This window comes from Tribolium madens, unplaced genomic scaffold, assembly GCF_015345945.1.
Source record: "Tribolium madens isolate multiple individuals breed KSU strain unplaced genomic scaffold, Tmad_KSU_1.1 Scaffold_96;HRSCAF=242;Tcas5.2_LG5, whole genome shotgun sequence".
Taxonomy (NCBI): Eukaryota; Metazoa; Arthropoda; class Insecta; order Coleoptera; family Tenebrionidae; genus Tribolium; species Tribolium madens.
The window spans coordinates 12,951,193-12,966,209 of NW_025401068.1; the positions used below are offsets into that span (position 1 = coordinate 12,951,193).

The following is a 15,017-nucleotide window of genomic DNA, read 5'->3' on the forward strand; positions in this document are numbered from 1 at the left end:
CAACAGAATTTAGTTTGCACTCCGCCCGAAATTCGCGAAATTGTCGAAGCAACAACGCAAAATTTGTTACCTGACAAGTCAGAAGCGGCATACAAAAACTAAATAACCCTAAATTCATAAAAATAGTGTGCTTTTATGGATAGCCATAAACGACTCCTACTGAGAGAAGTTAATAAACGTATTATAAACGCAAATTAGAAAATAGTTATTTATATGATAAGTGCAGTGGGTATAATTTTACAGCGTGAAGTTTTAGTGAATTGAAAGTTGCAAAATACTGATTTTCACCACAAGATGGCGCTGATCAAAATTTCACATCCCGTCAAAACAAACCAAATAAACCAATCAAATATTGTTCTTAATTTATTACCACACACAAGCTACAAAATCACAACTATATCACAAAAAGACAGTTCACTCATTTACTCAACCAGCAGTACAGTAACAGTATGGAAAAATACGTCTCCATAATTACACGATTCGTGATTAACAATTATTGCTACAACTATTTTATCCTTAATTTCGTCGATTGCAGGAGGCTGAAATTGCCAAACTGTACATATTTTTCTGAAATAAAGGGTACATAAAAAGCTCTGAAGAATCGATGCGACTTTTCCGCATTCAAAAATCTGTAACTTTTCAAGATTTTCCACCGATCCTTCATTTTCGCATAATTCGGTTCCAGTTCTGTTTCCTTATCTAAATCCAAATCCAGCAAAAAATGGCATTTGCTCAAATTGAAATATAAACTCGGTTCTTCTTGATTTTGGTCGTTGAAATGATCGTGAACGATGTAAGTCGCATTGCTACCGGCGGAATAAGGTGCCGGTAACAAGCCTTTAAATTCCGATTGGACAAAACGGACGTTCCAGTTTTTGTTGGGGAGGAAAAACGATGAAGGATATCTGTGCCAGTCTTTCCCCAAACAAACGTTAATTATTGCTCGTTCTGGAACGCTGGATTCAGCCGGAAATCGGTTCAATTCAATTAGTAGGTCAAGAGGGGCGTGGTAATTTTTATACAGTGCAAAAATTCGTGAAACATCTAAAAAAAACAATTGTGGAAACTTTTCAGAAATTTCCCTAAACTCACTAAAAATCCCTGTGACTGCAATTGTTGCCACCATAATAAACATCGTAATGTCTAAATAGTGGGTACCATGTGGTACTGTCTTTATTAAATTCCATATTCTGAAAAACAACTTTTGGGCAATGTCGACTGTGATAGCCCCACAAAGACAGATCATTGGATAAACAGGAAACAAAAACCGTTCTTCTTTATGAGGTTGCAACATAAAAACACCCAACCACAAAAATAGAGGACTTATAGACAGCCAATAGGGCAAATAAAGTGTACTTTTGTTTTTCATTGGTAGGAAGAAATGACCCAAAATTATAGCCACAGGACTCAAGAGGGCTAAAATCTGTTTAAAAAAAAATAACGTTACAATTTTTTTCTTGGAACTAACTTACCCATATAAAATTAAAATTGATAAACCCATTTATGAAATAAAACGAAAATGGTTCAGTCCCGTATAAGTTGGGACCAGCACCCCCAAACACGTTGTATAGAACGATATTCAAGGGGGCTATCGTAACACGGCCGTATTGGAATGAATCGATTAAAATCATGGGTAAAAGCACCACCGATCCGGAAATAACCCCCCAAGCAAAAAAATCCAAGTACATTTTTCTGCGAATTAGCATATCATAGGCGATGGGGACTCCTAGAAGAGCCGCAAATGGCCATCCTGAAACATTTCACCGTCAAATTAAGTCGTTTGGTTGTTTTCTTTACCAAGGAGTGAGCCCAAAGCCGTGAAGAAAATCGCAAGGGGGTACCTCTGTTGCCACCATGCGGCACAAGCAGCCGCGAATGTGTACATAGCAAAACTGCTAGGTAAAAACGCAGTGCTTGATATAAACATCCCCGCTGCGAATATTTGGAAAAACAGGCAAACGCGCCCTATGTGGACCCCAAATTCGCGACAAACAGCCCTGTTTGAACCACATTTAAAGCATGAAACGTCCATAAACAACTTACTTGTAAAAGTAAACTTCTGCAAGGGCACAAATCAGCCCCAACAAACATCTGATAAAATAAAACATCAATAACGGGTTGGGTTGCAGCAACTTGTGGTAAATATACGCGGGGGCTGCATGGCACATCAAGTAAGTATACGACCGTAGCGCATACTGGGGGCTGTACTCCCACGTCTGGAGCCCTTTCCCGAAAACCAAATAGTGCATGGGCTCCCAGTAGTTGTACGTTTCATCGCAATCGGAGATGTGCGACCAAATCGCAGCACAAAACCTCGCCGACAGCAGTGCTTTGAACGCGGTGTCGCCCCCTGGGTACACCAAACCCCCGCTGTTTTCTGGTTTACTGCAAAAACATTAGAGGAGTTTTAGACGTAACCTCACTTTTACCTCGGTGGCGTTTTCGGGGCTTTTTGATGTGCTGTTTTGTGGCTGTTCTTACGTGGCTGCTGGGAGGCATTCTGGCGCAGTCGGAAAGACGGCTGGCTTCGCACCATTAGAGGGTTTTTATTGAAAATTTCAGAGTTATTGCTACGTGTGCTATCGCCCCATTTGGCAATTTTGACAGATGACGTGGGGGTGGTTATGCAACCACTGATGCAACTCAGGGGAAGGAATCACAAAAGTTCAATGGCAATAATTTTAAATTTTATTAGAAAAAGAAAACTTTTTGTATCTAATAATGATACCTAACTAAATATTAATAATAAATTTAAACCACACGCTTTGACATTTAGAAAGTCACGTGACCAACAAAATTAAAAACAAAAATTTTTTCAAATTTCTTTTTTTTTTGTATACCTATGAAAAAAAAATACTGCAATTTTTTATTGACAAGTATAACTTAAATTAATTACAAAATATCAAAATGCTTTTTGAGTTTTTCTAAATTTTATTAAAAAAAATTTATAATTTTTTGAAACGTAGTCATCTATGAAACAAGTGACTAACAATTGAAAAAAACGCTTGTGCCATTTTGGTTATTTTTCTTTTCGTTTGTTGAGCTGGAAAATTTTTCAGTTTTTCAAGAAAATGGATATTTGTGGCTCTTCTCACAGCAGTACTGGGCTCCAGAGAGTGGCTTTGAAAGACATCGGGCCCGACATGGACAACATTTTAATCGTGGCACTGATTATTGGCAAGCAAAGACCGAGAAAATTTCTGGATAAAACTAAAGAAACTGAGCAATACAAAGCTGTTTGGACCTTTACTGTGCGAGATTCGCCAAGAGATTACATAAATGTGACCTACTGGGGCTCCAGTGAGGATGTTTGCACTGCCAGTGATAAATTCTACACCGGGGATGTTGGTAAGTAAAAGTCTGCTGTTTGTGAAAAATTTACATTTCCGTTCACATTTAGTGGAAATAAGAAATCCTAGAATCAACGTCCGGAAGTTTAATGAAACTGGGGAACAGTTTTGCCCCATGGTGACCTCCCCCTACTCCCTCACTCTGAACGAACACTCCACGATTTTTCCCTTCAATGGAGACACATTTTTCCTAACAAAGTTGTTAAATTTCCCCACCAAACCCCTAGCAGGGTTTGTCCCCCTTCGCGATATTCACAATGAAGGAGCTAACATGAAAGGTGAAGTCTCAATTCTACTTCCACGTCCTAAAGTGTTATTGTAGAGCGCCTCGTTGACATTTTGGGGGCTATAAGGAGCGTTGGGAATGTGCGAACTGTCAGTACGAAAAGGGGACAAGAAATGCAGCTGCGAGAAATTGTCATTTTCGACCACACCAGTGGGGGGTTAAAAATAACAATTTGGGATTCAGACATTATAGCGAGGTTATTATAACTTTCATAATTTATTTCGGGGACCAATTTTTCGGTTTAGGGCGAGTACATGGAAACCGCGGACAACAATTCTTTTTATAACTGACGCAAAAGTGGAGTGGTCAACGTTTTTGAGGACCTACTGTGCTGGAGTCACTAGTCGTTCGATTATTACCGAAAATCCGATCGGACAAGAAGCTGCCACGTTGGCTAATTACGCTAAAAATGCTCCTTTGACCGCGACGGATATTCTGGATCAGTTCATTACGGAGTTACCAGATCGTAAATTTCAAAATGTAGTGTTCTATTTTTTGTGTAACTCTTTTTCTCAGCTGAGTCGATCCAGAATGTGATGTGTGTCCAACAAATTCTCACCAAGATCCGGAATTTTCAAGAAAATACCTTAACAGACCCGCAACTAACAGCTCTGATGTTTGTTGTCATAACTCAATTAGATTTAGATGGTCTTTCACCCGTGACACGAGTCAAATGGTCTACCCTACATAAGTTTAAAAGAAAATAAATCAACGTTTCTATTTTTGTAGTGGACACTGTAAAAGTCGGCTTGAAAACATGAATTCCGTTTGTGAAAATAGCGAATGCTCCTCAAATTCTAAGAGTGTTGATGTCTCCTTTGATATAAGTGTCCACTTATCTGATCACACCGGTACTCTCAAGAATTGTCGTTTGTCGGGTGCCACTGCTGAGCAAGTATTAAAGTGCTCAGTAGGTTTTTTAACGTTCAATTTCTGGTAGTTAAGTTCAGTTTTAGGTTCAGCAGTTTATGAGAATGACCGACAGGCAAAAATGTGAACTGAAATGGAAATTTTTGATGGAACGCTGTGCTGTTAGAATTATAACACTAATGTCAAGTAAATTCAGTCCGCGCATCGTAATCGTAAGTTGTGAGCGAGCGAATGCCTTAGAAACAGCACAAAGAATACCAATTTGTTAAGTGTGGGTAACCCTAAGTCTTACTAAATTAGTTTTTACTTAAAAATCGTTAAGTTCAAATGTTTATTGTTCGTCAAATTTGAATTAAGGTGTAAGTTGCAATAAAAAAGAACTGACTTGCACAATTTTATTCTTTTTTCTCGTACATTCAGTTAAAAACGTCTTTAAATGCTGTGGACTAGAAAAACATATTACGTCGCTAGAAAAATATCTGAATATGATTGGTGCTCTTCAAAGTCTAATCCACGATTTCATTTTGATTAGTACAGAAAATAAAGCAATTGGTTCAAGGTTTTCCAACAAATTTTCTTAAACTTTCGAATGGAATGATAAATGATTTAACAAATTAAAAAATACAACAATTAAATACTAGTCAATTATAATACACAATCGTTTTACCATTCATTTATATTTTAAAGTCTTTTTAAGACACTTTCATTTTACCTTCACCGCACAACCAAAGACATATTCTGTCAACCAGATACGAAAAGAAGAAATCAGCAAACAAGACTTGCAACAGAATAATTCGAAACTGCAAAAATGCTATTAATAAGAATGTAAAAAAATATTACCATTCTTACATCTGGAGGAAAATCGATTATTTCGAATTGTGTTGATAATTCAGGTACGATTCCCAGAGTTAGAGCTAGAACTGTTCCTCCTGATCCCAGTATACTGTACAATAATGCTTTATTTTGTCGTAAACTCTCCATATAAGGGTTTCCCTAAATTTAACACTATTTAAGTCAATTTAAATTTCAAAATACTCACTCTGTAATTAATGGCGAACGTCGCAATTTGTAAAGCCATTGATATTATGTACACTGTACTATTTACAATATTTGGCTCAAACAATTCGTCTTCCTCTTCTTCAGTCAGTACTTTCGGAGGCTCAGTCGAATTCGCTTGTTTCTCATCCCTTAAATTAAATTAATCCAAAATTACAACAACAAAAATCATGACTTACACAGGCGCTCGTAGCTTGGCTTGTTGCACCAAAAATATCAAACACAAGAAGTGTACAGCGAATTGGAGAAGTACAGTTGCGATCGTATATAAATTGAAGATATTTGGAAGAGGTCGCTGCTTTGATAATGTTTTTAGCGGCTGTAAATACTGTTTTATAAAATGTATTTTTCTAACACAAAAATTACCTTCGATCTTGATATGAATAAGAAACATGCCGCCAAAAGAAGGCCTTGCAAGGTTGCTTGCATGTCCCTTAGTTTAATTCCATCCAAGTACAATACCGATTGAGTATAAGCTAAGATAAGAGCGTTTAAAGCAAGGATTTTAAACATTTGAAGAGTGGTCACCAATGTGCATCTTCCTTGCTTTATGATATGGCAAACTGAAAAAAAAAGTTTTTTGTTTTGTTTATACCAGCAAAAACAAGTCTTACTGCACATAATCGAAGATAATTTGCTTGTAAATGGTGATGCAATACTAGCATCTCCCAACTTCACAACTTGCGTCTCTTCCAACTCCTTCATTATCCTGTTCAAATTAGCTTGCAATTTCTCTCTTTGATCGGCACTCCTGACATGATTCGTTTTGTTTTTAACCACTTGTACCTCTTTCAGTTTCTTCTTCTCTTTTTCAATCTTCTCCTTAAACTCTTTAATATCAGTACTCCTTTCGGGCGCATTGGCCAAAATTGCCACTCCAACATCTGCATGTTTCAATGCACCGACATCATTAGTTCCATCTCCACACATCAAAGCCGTGTATCCCAAATTTTTCATCTGAACAACGACAAACTCTTTCTGCTTCGGAGCAAATCGAGCGAAGACTTTAATATAAGGAATTATCAAATTAAGGAAAGTTTTAAAATTCTCTCTCAAATAATTCAAAGCATCACCGGTGATACACAAGTCGTATTTAGCGACCAACGTTTTGTAGTCGTATTCTAGTGGTAAGTTCTCGCTCTGGTCAATGGACTCCCACACCCACTCTCCTTTCTTCTCCGTCAAATTCAACGTAGTCTTCGTGGTAATTTTCAGTTCTTTTGCCACGTGACAAGCAGTTAGGGGGTTATCACCGGTGATCATAACCACGCAATGGGAAGCATTTTGTAATTCTTTGATTACGACTTTCGAGTCGCTTTTTAAAGGACATGAAATTATCACAAAACCGGCAAATTTCAACTCTTTTTCTATGTCTTCTCTTGTTTTCTCCCTCAGTTCTTGAGTGTTCAAGTTGCCGAGTTCTTTCCATCCTAAAGCTAAAACTCGAGCTCCTCGTCTCGATAGTTCTAAATAAACCTCGTCGTACTTCTCCGGAATGTCTGAAAACATGTCTCTTAGAGTCTCCGGTGCTCCTTTAACCGTTGTAATATAAACGGTTTCGGTCGAACCCAACGGGTTATAACCGGCAATTACAGACATCCGTTTCAAAGATGAGGAAAAATGGTGTCTGTGGAATATTTTCAGTCCCGGAGATTTCCCTCTTTTCGGTATAACCGCGTCGGCTTTGGTTAAATTCCAGTCGATTGCGGTTAAAGTTGCTTTTTCCAACGGGTCGCCCACTAAACCATCATCCATTTGCACTAGTGAATGACACGTGGCTAAAACATGAACCGATTCAACAGGAACCTCACCGATCGGTGTAACCGATGAGTCGTCTTTAGCTAGTGCTATCCCCTCTACTACCAAATTATCACTGGTGAGGGTACCAGTTTTGTCGAAACAGCAGATATCTACTTTACCGGCAAACGGAATTCGGAACGGTTCGGTACAAAACACGCCCAATTTCGACAGTGCCAACAGTGATGTATTGACAGCTAACGACAATTCGATTGGTAGTTCTGGGGGAATCACGGAAGTCAGAATTAGGGTGCATTCGAGGAAGAGTTTGTATCGACTTCGGTTAGGATCTTCGCACCCTTTGTTCCAAACATAGACGGCTGCGGCTATAGCAAAAATCAGCAAAAACATAATAAAACCAAACGTTTCTTTATTGTTTGCTGTCACTCTTTTAACTCCGAATAAAATCGTTCGCAGGAGTTTGCCTTGTGAGGTGTTGAAACCCGTCCGGAGGACATAAGCCACGCAACCGTTGTCTTGGGGTCTTAACCCCGTCGTTGCTTTCGTAGGTGGCGTGTGTTGAACCACTTTAGTACCACCAAAAAGCACATGTAATTTCCCATCAGTGTCAGGGTCTAATTCCTTTTTCATGTCACAATTTTCAATTGCCTCCTTCATCTGTGGTACCGACTCCCCCGTCAACATACTCTCATCAATAATACACGACCCTCTCAACAAAAGCACATCGCATGGTACCAGATTATCCTTCTGCGACCTCGTTATCGAGATGATATCTCCTGGGATTAACTCATCTGTGGTTATAGATCTCCACTTTCTGTTCCTGTACACAAGTAAACTATAAGGCTTGTTGCCCATTTTTCTTATTTCGGCCATGTTTCGCAATTGTTGTTGCACTAGAGTGCATTCGAACATTACCAACATGACAAGAGTGAAGATTGAGTAGTACCAGTATTTGTCTAAGCACCACAAACCCACACAGAAGACTTGGAACACGAAGAAAGGGGCTGTTGCTCTCTCTTTGAACAGTTCCATGAATTCGGGGACGACCATGTCAAGGTGGTTTTTGTTGTAAAGTTGTTCGGCTTGTTGGATGTCTTCTTCTTCTTGATAGCCCTTCCAGGACATGTATTCGGAATACTGCTTGTGGATTGGAAATTCCAGACCTCGGAATGTCTTCTTGTCGGCGTCCCATAAGTACTTCGTTTTTTGGAAAATAAACCATGGGTTTTTGCTGCCATCCTGGAAGAAATGGAGAATTAAATGGGGCGTAATTACTCCAGTATTTGCTTAAATATGCACACTTCTTTGAAATGTGTTTCATAATGAAATTAACAAAATTAACGCGCTTTTAAGTAAGTAGTTTCTAATTGTGTGCAAATAAGCTTATAATTTGAACTCACTTTGCTTTGCTGCAAGCGAACGAGTTCCGACGATCCATTGTTGGCCGTGGGTACAACCTTGACGACTGTGGCTTTGAAAGGGTCCTTTGCCTGCAACAAATCACCATTACCCCCATTGAAACATAACCCACAAATCTCACCTTTCGACACGTGAAAAAGCAATTAACATGAACAGACCAGTAACATGCTAAACAACACAATATTTGTACACAGCCAACAGCAGCTAGACCCACAAAACCCCCTTCGTAATGTTCAAAAAACCCATAAATTCCGCACCACACGTAGATCCAGCTTGTGTAAATAAATATAAACGGTAAAACGTACAAATGAAACAAAGTTCCTTTTTGAGTGTATAATGAAACTGACTGGACCAAATCATCCAGTTTTGGTGTTACACTCATGATTTTCGGTTTAATTTTAAGATGATTCGGCCGACTGACACATATGTGAGTAAATTTTGACAGATTTGCAAAAAAATGACTGTCGAATAATGATGCGCACGAATGACGCCGCGCCTGATGGCAGTAATCCGCGAAATCTCTTTCAACCGAAAAAACAAAAACAAACGTACCATTAAAAGGCAAATCGTTTAAGAGTTTTTAAGAATTATTAACGAAAGGTTCCCAAAATTAAAACACGTTAACTAGTCAAGATTTTTTATTTTTTTTGTAGTCAATGATTAAAACATGAATAATCAAATGACGAAGATTTTTGTTTATGTATTAAATGAAATCCACGTCCTAGTTGGCCAGTTGTAGCTCACAAGGTTGTGGAACCTGCAAAAAACATAGAAATAAGCATTAACTAACAAAATTATGCAAGAAATTACAGAAAAAATCGCAAAACGCGTGGTTCTATTTATATTAGTGTTGACCAAAAAATATGTATCACAGCCATAGTCTGTAACGCCAACAGTGGAACGAGACAGGTGGAAACAGTGAATTAATATGCCCCCAATGTGAATTGACCACACTTGAACAAATGTATGGGTTTTCCACCGGGGGTTGATAAAAGTTAAAGCCACTTACATGAGAGTCTACTTAGACCTCGCACGCATCTTCCTGCGCTTTCGCTTTAGCCTTCGCATACGCTTCTTACGCCACTGAAAATAAAAAATAAATTAGAACAAGGTGGTTATCAAAGTGAGGTTATGAGTTGCGTCACATGAAATTATTGAGCCAATATCCACGAAAACTGATTAAAAAAGTTTTCGCAACAAATACATTAAACAATAACTGCGACTTTGTAATTTTGGGAATATTTTAAACGGTCAGAAAACCGCCTTTTTGTGCGAACTTTCAATAAAAATTTTTACTCAATCTAGCAAAAAATCGCAAATAAAAAATATTGTAAAACTCACCTTCGCTCTCATCTTGAGCTGTTAAAAGAATTCCCAGCTAAAAAAGCCAGAAGATTCTTAAAATAACAGCAGATTTCTTGCGTGAACCTCACACAACAAGAAATGGCAATGAAAGAGGAAGTCGGTAGGCGGATTCGAGATGTTTATGAGAACGTTTCGAGAATAATCCGCCAGAGGAACGCCACATCCGGAGCGGGAGCTTCAAATTTATTAGCCACTTTTTACTAAATTCAACCTCTAAAACTACAAAAACTATAAAATTTTACTTTATCAATTTGAACTGGTTTACAAAAAGACATAAATGCCAAAAATTGTGTTGTTTCCGCATTTTTTTTATTATTTTAATAGACATGGATTGTAAGTCTACTTAAAAACATCTTGTACATTAAACCTACTTTTAATTATTAAAATGAATCAAAGTTACATTAACAGTTAACTAACAATAACAGATTTAGACTAACGTTAAGATATTTTGTTGTGCAAGCAATACTAAATTTCAAACAAAAATAATAAATCATGTTAAATTAGTTCAAAAGACTTGTCTTGGTCACGTGACCGCAAGCATGTGTTGGCGCGAAACCACCAAAAGTGCCAAGTGTCTGTTATGGTGGCTGTTTCAACCCTCATTAAAGTGTCATTATTGCCCCATTACTCTTAAACTACATTAAAAGTGCTGATAGCAAACTCTCCTTTCTCATGAGTACATATTTGACTCGGTTCTGACTCGCTTGTGTGCCCCCTCAAAATGACCCCAGAACCACGTACCAGAAGATCAACAAGGCTTCATCTGAAGCAAAAGTCTTCAGAATCACGAAGAACACGAAGACCAATTATAATTTCAGACAGTGAAGAAGAATCGGAGGTTATTTACATAAATCTAAAGCCCCTTTCGCGTAATGTAGACTTGCCAGAGAGTACCCCCATCGTTGATAACGAGAAATCACCGTTCAAAAAGCCCCCCAGCACCCCGCACAAAACCAAATCCAGAAGCCCCCCCGAAGACCGCACCGTGACGCCCCCCAAACAGCGGAAAGTGAGTGGAAATGACGAAAATCTGCCCACCACACCCACGGTCCTGCTCCAAAAACTGTCTCTGATGAGCCCCCAGGAACAGTCAAACAGGAAAAAGTTGTTCCAGGACGATTTGTATCAGAATGCGAGGAGGGCTTTGCACAGTTCATGCCCAACGAATATGCCAGGTCGTGAAAAGGAATTGTGTGATTTGAGACAGTTTATTTTAAAACATTTGACTGAGGGGACGTCAGGCACGTTGTACATAAGTGGGCCCCCAGGTACGGGGAAGACAGCTTCGTTGAATTTGATTTTGGAGGATCAGGAAATCGCGAGAGGGATTCAACACGTTTATGTCAATTGTACGTCGATCAAGTCGTCTGGTTCGATTTTTTCGAGGATTGTCAAGGATTTGGGGATTAAAACCAGTGGGAAAACCGAGAAGGATTATGTTAGTGCGATTGAGAAGTTCCTCCAAAAGGGACATAAAACGGTGTAAGTAAAGGAAAAAAAGTGTGATTCTAAAAAAACATGATTTTTTTTTTATTGCAGTCTCCTTGTATTGGACGAAATCGACCAATTAGAGAGCAAGAAACAGTCAGTTCTTTACACAATATTCGAATGGCCGGCCAATCAGAACTCTCGCTTGATCCTGATAGGCATAGCGAATGCCCTGGACTTGACCGACCGAATCCTGCCTCGCCTCCAGGCCCGCTGCGAGCTGAAGCCCCAATTGATGCATTTCGCCCCCTACACCAAGCCCCAAATCGTCGAAATATTCACAAACCGGTTGAAAAATGCCGGCGTTTTGGACATATTCTCCCCAGTGGCGTTGCAAATGTTGGCAGGCAAAGTCGCCGCCATTTCAGGGGACGTCCGTCGGGCTTTGGACATCGGGCGACGTGTCATCGAAATGGCCGACAGGAAAAAACGCGGCGAATGTGTCCTCAAATCCGTGGAAAATTTAGCAACGGAATTGGAGGAGGAAAAGGAGAAAAAGGTTCAGAGTGTCGACTTGAAACAAGTCATTCAAGTTTTGAACAACGTCTACGGAACGACGCAAAATCTTGATGAGGAGGTTGAGGACTCGTTTCCGTTGCAACAGAAAATCATCGTTTGTTCGTTGTTGTTGATTTTGAAAAAAGCGAAGAATAAGGATGTGACAATTGGCCGTCTGCATGATGTGTATAGGAGGGTTTGTGGGAAAAGGAATATTCAAGTTGTTGATCAAGGGGAGTTTGTCGGACTTTGCTCCTTGATTGAGACCAGAGGGATCATGAAAATTATCAAAAAGAAAGATCCCAGAATGAATAAAGTTAGTCTGGTGTGGGATGAAGAGGAAGTTAGTGGAGTTTTGAAGGATAAACAGTTAATGTCAATGATTTTACAAGATGACAGTTGCTTAGGGAAATTGTAATCAGATTTTATATTTATGTCAATGAGTGTTTTTATTTATTAACTGAACATTTTTTAGACTAAATACAATGTAATGTTTTTTTTTAAATAACATGCAAGGAACCAGAGATGAAAATGTTTTAGTTGTTTTTTCTGTTTTGTGTCTCGTTTGGGTGCGTTAACAGTCTGGTGTATTTTATGTTCTTAGTGTTGGTGACAATGCCATTGGAAGTTGTTTTCGGTGGTGTACAATTGCAGAATTAAAATTTCGGGCACTATTGTCATTTTCACAATGTAAACTCTAAAACAACTTTTACGTTAATAACCTCATATTTTACTCTTGTCATGTTTATGTCATTTTAACTTAAAAATAGCGTCACTATCAGAAAAGTTTAATTGTAAAATGACACTAAAAGGTAGTTTACAGTGAACTTTTTGAAGTGAGAGAGAAATACTGCCCGAAATTTTAATTCCGTAACTGTACATGAAAAACTCTTGAGAATTCATTTCTAGTAGATTACACACAATAAAAAATGTCGGTCTGAGTTGAATTTTCCAATGCCTTCGTGAAAAACACTCTTAAAGTTTGTTTTTTTAAACGGAAATTCTTAAAACAAAATTTTGGTGAAAAAGTTGCTAGCAGGTTAGCCACTGCCACAAATATAGTCTGTTTTTGTCCCTAGAAATTTTGTTAAAAAATTATGCTTATGTCCAAAAATAGAATTCAGTGCTAATAATATTGATAGAACCACACTGTGGACAAAAATGAGCTTCTTACTACAAAAACTTTAATAAAAAAGAGTGTCTATATCGAAAAAAGTTATTTTGCAAAAGATACAAGCAATTTCCAAAAAGTGTTCCCAATTTGTCCCCGTTTTTTGTGTTTTTATTTCTAAATTTTCTTTATTGGACGATTTTTTTACCATGAATGAATTTGTTAAAGTTTCCTAAATTTGAAATACGAAGTGAGTCTGTTGGTAAGATTTGGAAGTATTTTTGTTAATAATTTGAAATACTGCAACCGGATACGGTTTTGCTTAATAAATACTTGACGTACAGTTGCGGAATTAAAATTTCGGGCAGTGTTTTTCTGCCACTTTAAAAAGTTCACTGTATACTCTTTTTCATATTAATGTGCATCATGTAGGTTGTAGAAGTCTAAATGAATCTTTAATTTAAAGTCCGATTTACACAAAAAGTGTCATTAATGTCATTCAAAACAAATTTAATTACATATAATGCCAAAACTTTATGTGTGCTATCCTATGTTGATTATGTTGTTAATTTTAACTATTTTTTGGTACACATTTATTTGAAAAATTAATTTTTAGGGAAGATTGAGTTTAGGATTCTTTGAATTTTCGCATGGTTGCCACCTTAAAATGATCCCTTTCAACGACTACTTCGATGCACATTAATATTAAAACGAGTATAAACTACCTTTTACTGTCATCATGACTGACATTTGACAATTAAACTTTTTTTTGTTGTTAAAATTGTTAATTAAACAATTTGTCTGAGGAAATTTATTAATTGAACTAAGTATAATTAAATCATCGCTTTGATCTTCTGCCTACCCGTTATTATGCCACAAATCACTATTTTTGAAAGTAAATAAGTCAGAATGACATAAACATAACAAGAGTAAAAAATGAGGTTATTAATATAAAGGTTGTTTTAGAGTTTACATTATGAAAAAGACAATACTGCCCGAAATTTTAATTCCACAACTGTACAACCCTCAAGATTGTTGAATTGTTGTTAATCAAAAGCGTACTCCAATGGATTCATTTATGTGGATCACTTTGTATTTTTTTTAAGTGCATAATTGAAAAAATAGTAAAAAAAGAGACTCGTTACAGAGGGCAATTCCAGCTACTCGTATTTGAATATACTATTTTCATTTGATTGAAGAAAATGCAAATCATTTCTTACATTTAACGACTTTGTTATCTGATTTCTGTTTTATCTTATCTTCTTTGAAACTCAAACAATAAAATTTCATTCATACCAACATTTTATGAAAATGTATGATTGATACCACATTCCTCGGCTTGACTGTTGATAAAATGTCTAAAACAGTAATGATTTCGGTACAATTCAGTCTTATTGGGTGATTTTTTATTCATCGCTCTCCATATTCAGCTAACGAAACTATTATTTTATTTATTCGAAATTTCTTAAATACGAAAATCGCCTCTTCAATAATCCCCAAGCAATTTAATTGTTAAAGTTCTCAAGAAAATTCACTCATTTAAATTTCACCTCGTCATGAATAATAAACATCAACAATTTAATTTTATTAGGTCAAGCATTAGTTCGGAACGCTTGAAATTTACATTTTTAATGCGGTGGCCACTCTGTATAGTGATCAATATTCAAAGACACCAATCCTTTATTATTAATTTCTTAATGAGTAGGTCCGTCGATATTTGACTAAATTACTATGTAGCGTTGTAATTTCTTAAAAATTCATTCGCTACTATCAAGGCACGCATTCATGAGATTTATAACAAGGAAAAAGAAAACAA

The 15,017-nt window shown here is 37.4% G+C and overlaps 4 protein-coding genes and 1 long non-coding RNA gene across 5 annotated transcripts; 2 read left to right on the forward strand and 3 right to left on the reverse strand.

Moving 5' to 3' along the window:
- Positions 1 to 350: 350 nt before the first annotated feature.
- Positions 351 to 2,619, reverse strand: LOC123012866 (alpha-1,2-mannosyltransferase ALG9). Its single transcript, XM_044411051.1, has 6 exons — positions 2,430 to 2,619; positions 2,044 to 2,385; positions 1,798 to 1,997; positions 1,473 to 1,750; positions 1,093 to 1,423; positions 351 to 1,044 (listed from the first exon to the last, which is right to left on the reverse strand). Exons 1-6 carry the CDS (start codon positions 2,534 to 2,536, stop codon positions 506 to 508), a joined length of 1,797 nt encoding a protein of 598 aa, XP_044266986.1. The 5' UTR covers positions 2,537 to 2,619; the 3' UTR covers positions 351 to 505.
- Positions 2,620 to 3,004: 385 nt separating this feature from the next.
- LOC123013260 (meiosis-specific with OB domain-containing protein) lies at positions 3,005 to 4,890 on the forward strand. Its single transcript, XM_044411687.1, has 7 exons — positions 3,005 to 3,348; positions 3,401 to 3,628; positions 3,673 to 3,832; positions 3,882 to 4,102; positions 4,153 to 4,312; positions 4,366 to 4,546; positions 4,593 to 4,890. The coding sequence occupies exons 1-7, from the start codon at positions 3,072 to 3,074 to the stop codon at positions 4,773 to 4,775; spliced, it is 1,410 nt and encodes a 469-aa protein (XP_044267622.1). The 5' UTR covers positions 3,005 to 3,071; the 3' UTR covers positions 4,776 to 4,890.
- LOC123013259 (endoplasmic reticulum transmembrane helix translocase) lies at positions 4,888 to 9,181 on the reverse strand. The gene is made up of 8 exons (XM_044411686.1): positions 8,861 to 9,181; positions 8,721 to 8,810; positions 6,177 to 8,559; positions 5,929 to 6,125; positions 5,742 to 5,881; positions 5,546 to 5,693; positions 5,356 to 5,499; positions 4,888 to 5,306 (listed from the first exon to the last, which is right to left on the reverse strand). The coding sequence occupies exons 1-8, from the start codon at positions 9,119 to 9,121 to the stop codon at positions 5,199 to 5,201; spliced, it is 3,471 nt and encodes a 1,156-aa protein (XP_044267621.1). The 5' UTR covers positions 9,122 to 9,181; the 3' UTR covers positions 4,888 to 5,198.
- A 183-nt stretch (positions 9,182 to 9,364) lies between these two features.
- LOC123012644 lies at positions 9,365 to 10,242 on the reverse strand. The gene is made up of 3 exons (XR_006413228.1): positions 10,081 to 10,242; positions 9,749 to 9,822; positions 9,365 to 9,496 (listed from the first exon to the last, which is right to left on the reverse strand). It is a non-coding gene; the product is annotated as an uncharacterized LOC123012644 (long non-coding RNA).
- A 307-nt stretch (positions 10,243 to 10,549) lies between these two features.
- On the forward strand, positions 10,550 to 12,614 carry LOC123012643 (cell division control protein 6 homolog). The gene is made up of 2 exons (XM_044410698.1): positions 10,550 to 11,586; positions 11,644 to 12,614. The coding sequence occupies exons 1-2, from the start codon at positions 10,826 to 10,828 to the stop codon at positions 12,506 to 12,508; spliced, it is 1,626 nt and encodes a 541-aa protein (XP_044266633.1). The 5' UTR covers positions 10,550 to 10,825; the 3' UTR covers positions 12,509 to 12,614.
- The last annotated feature ends 2,403 nt before the right edge of the window (positions 12,615 to 15,017 follow it).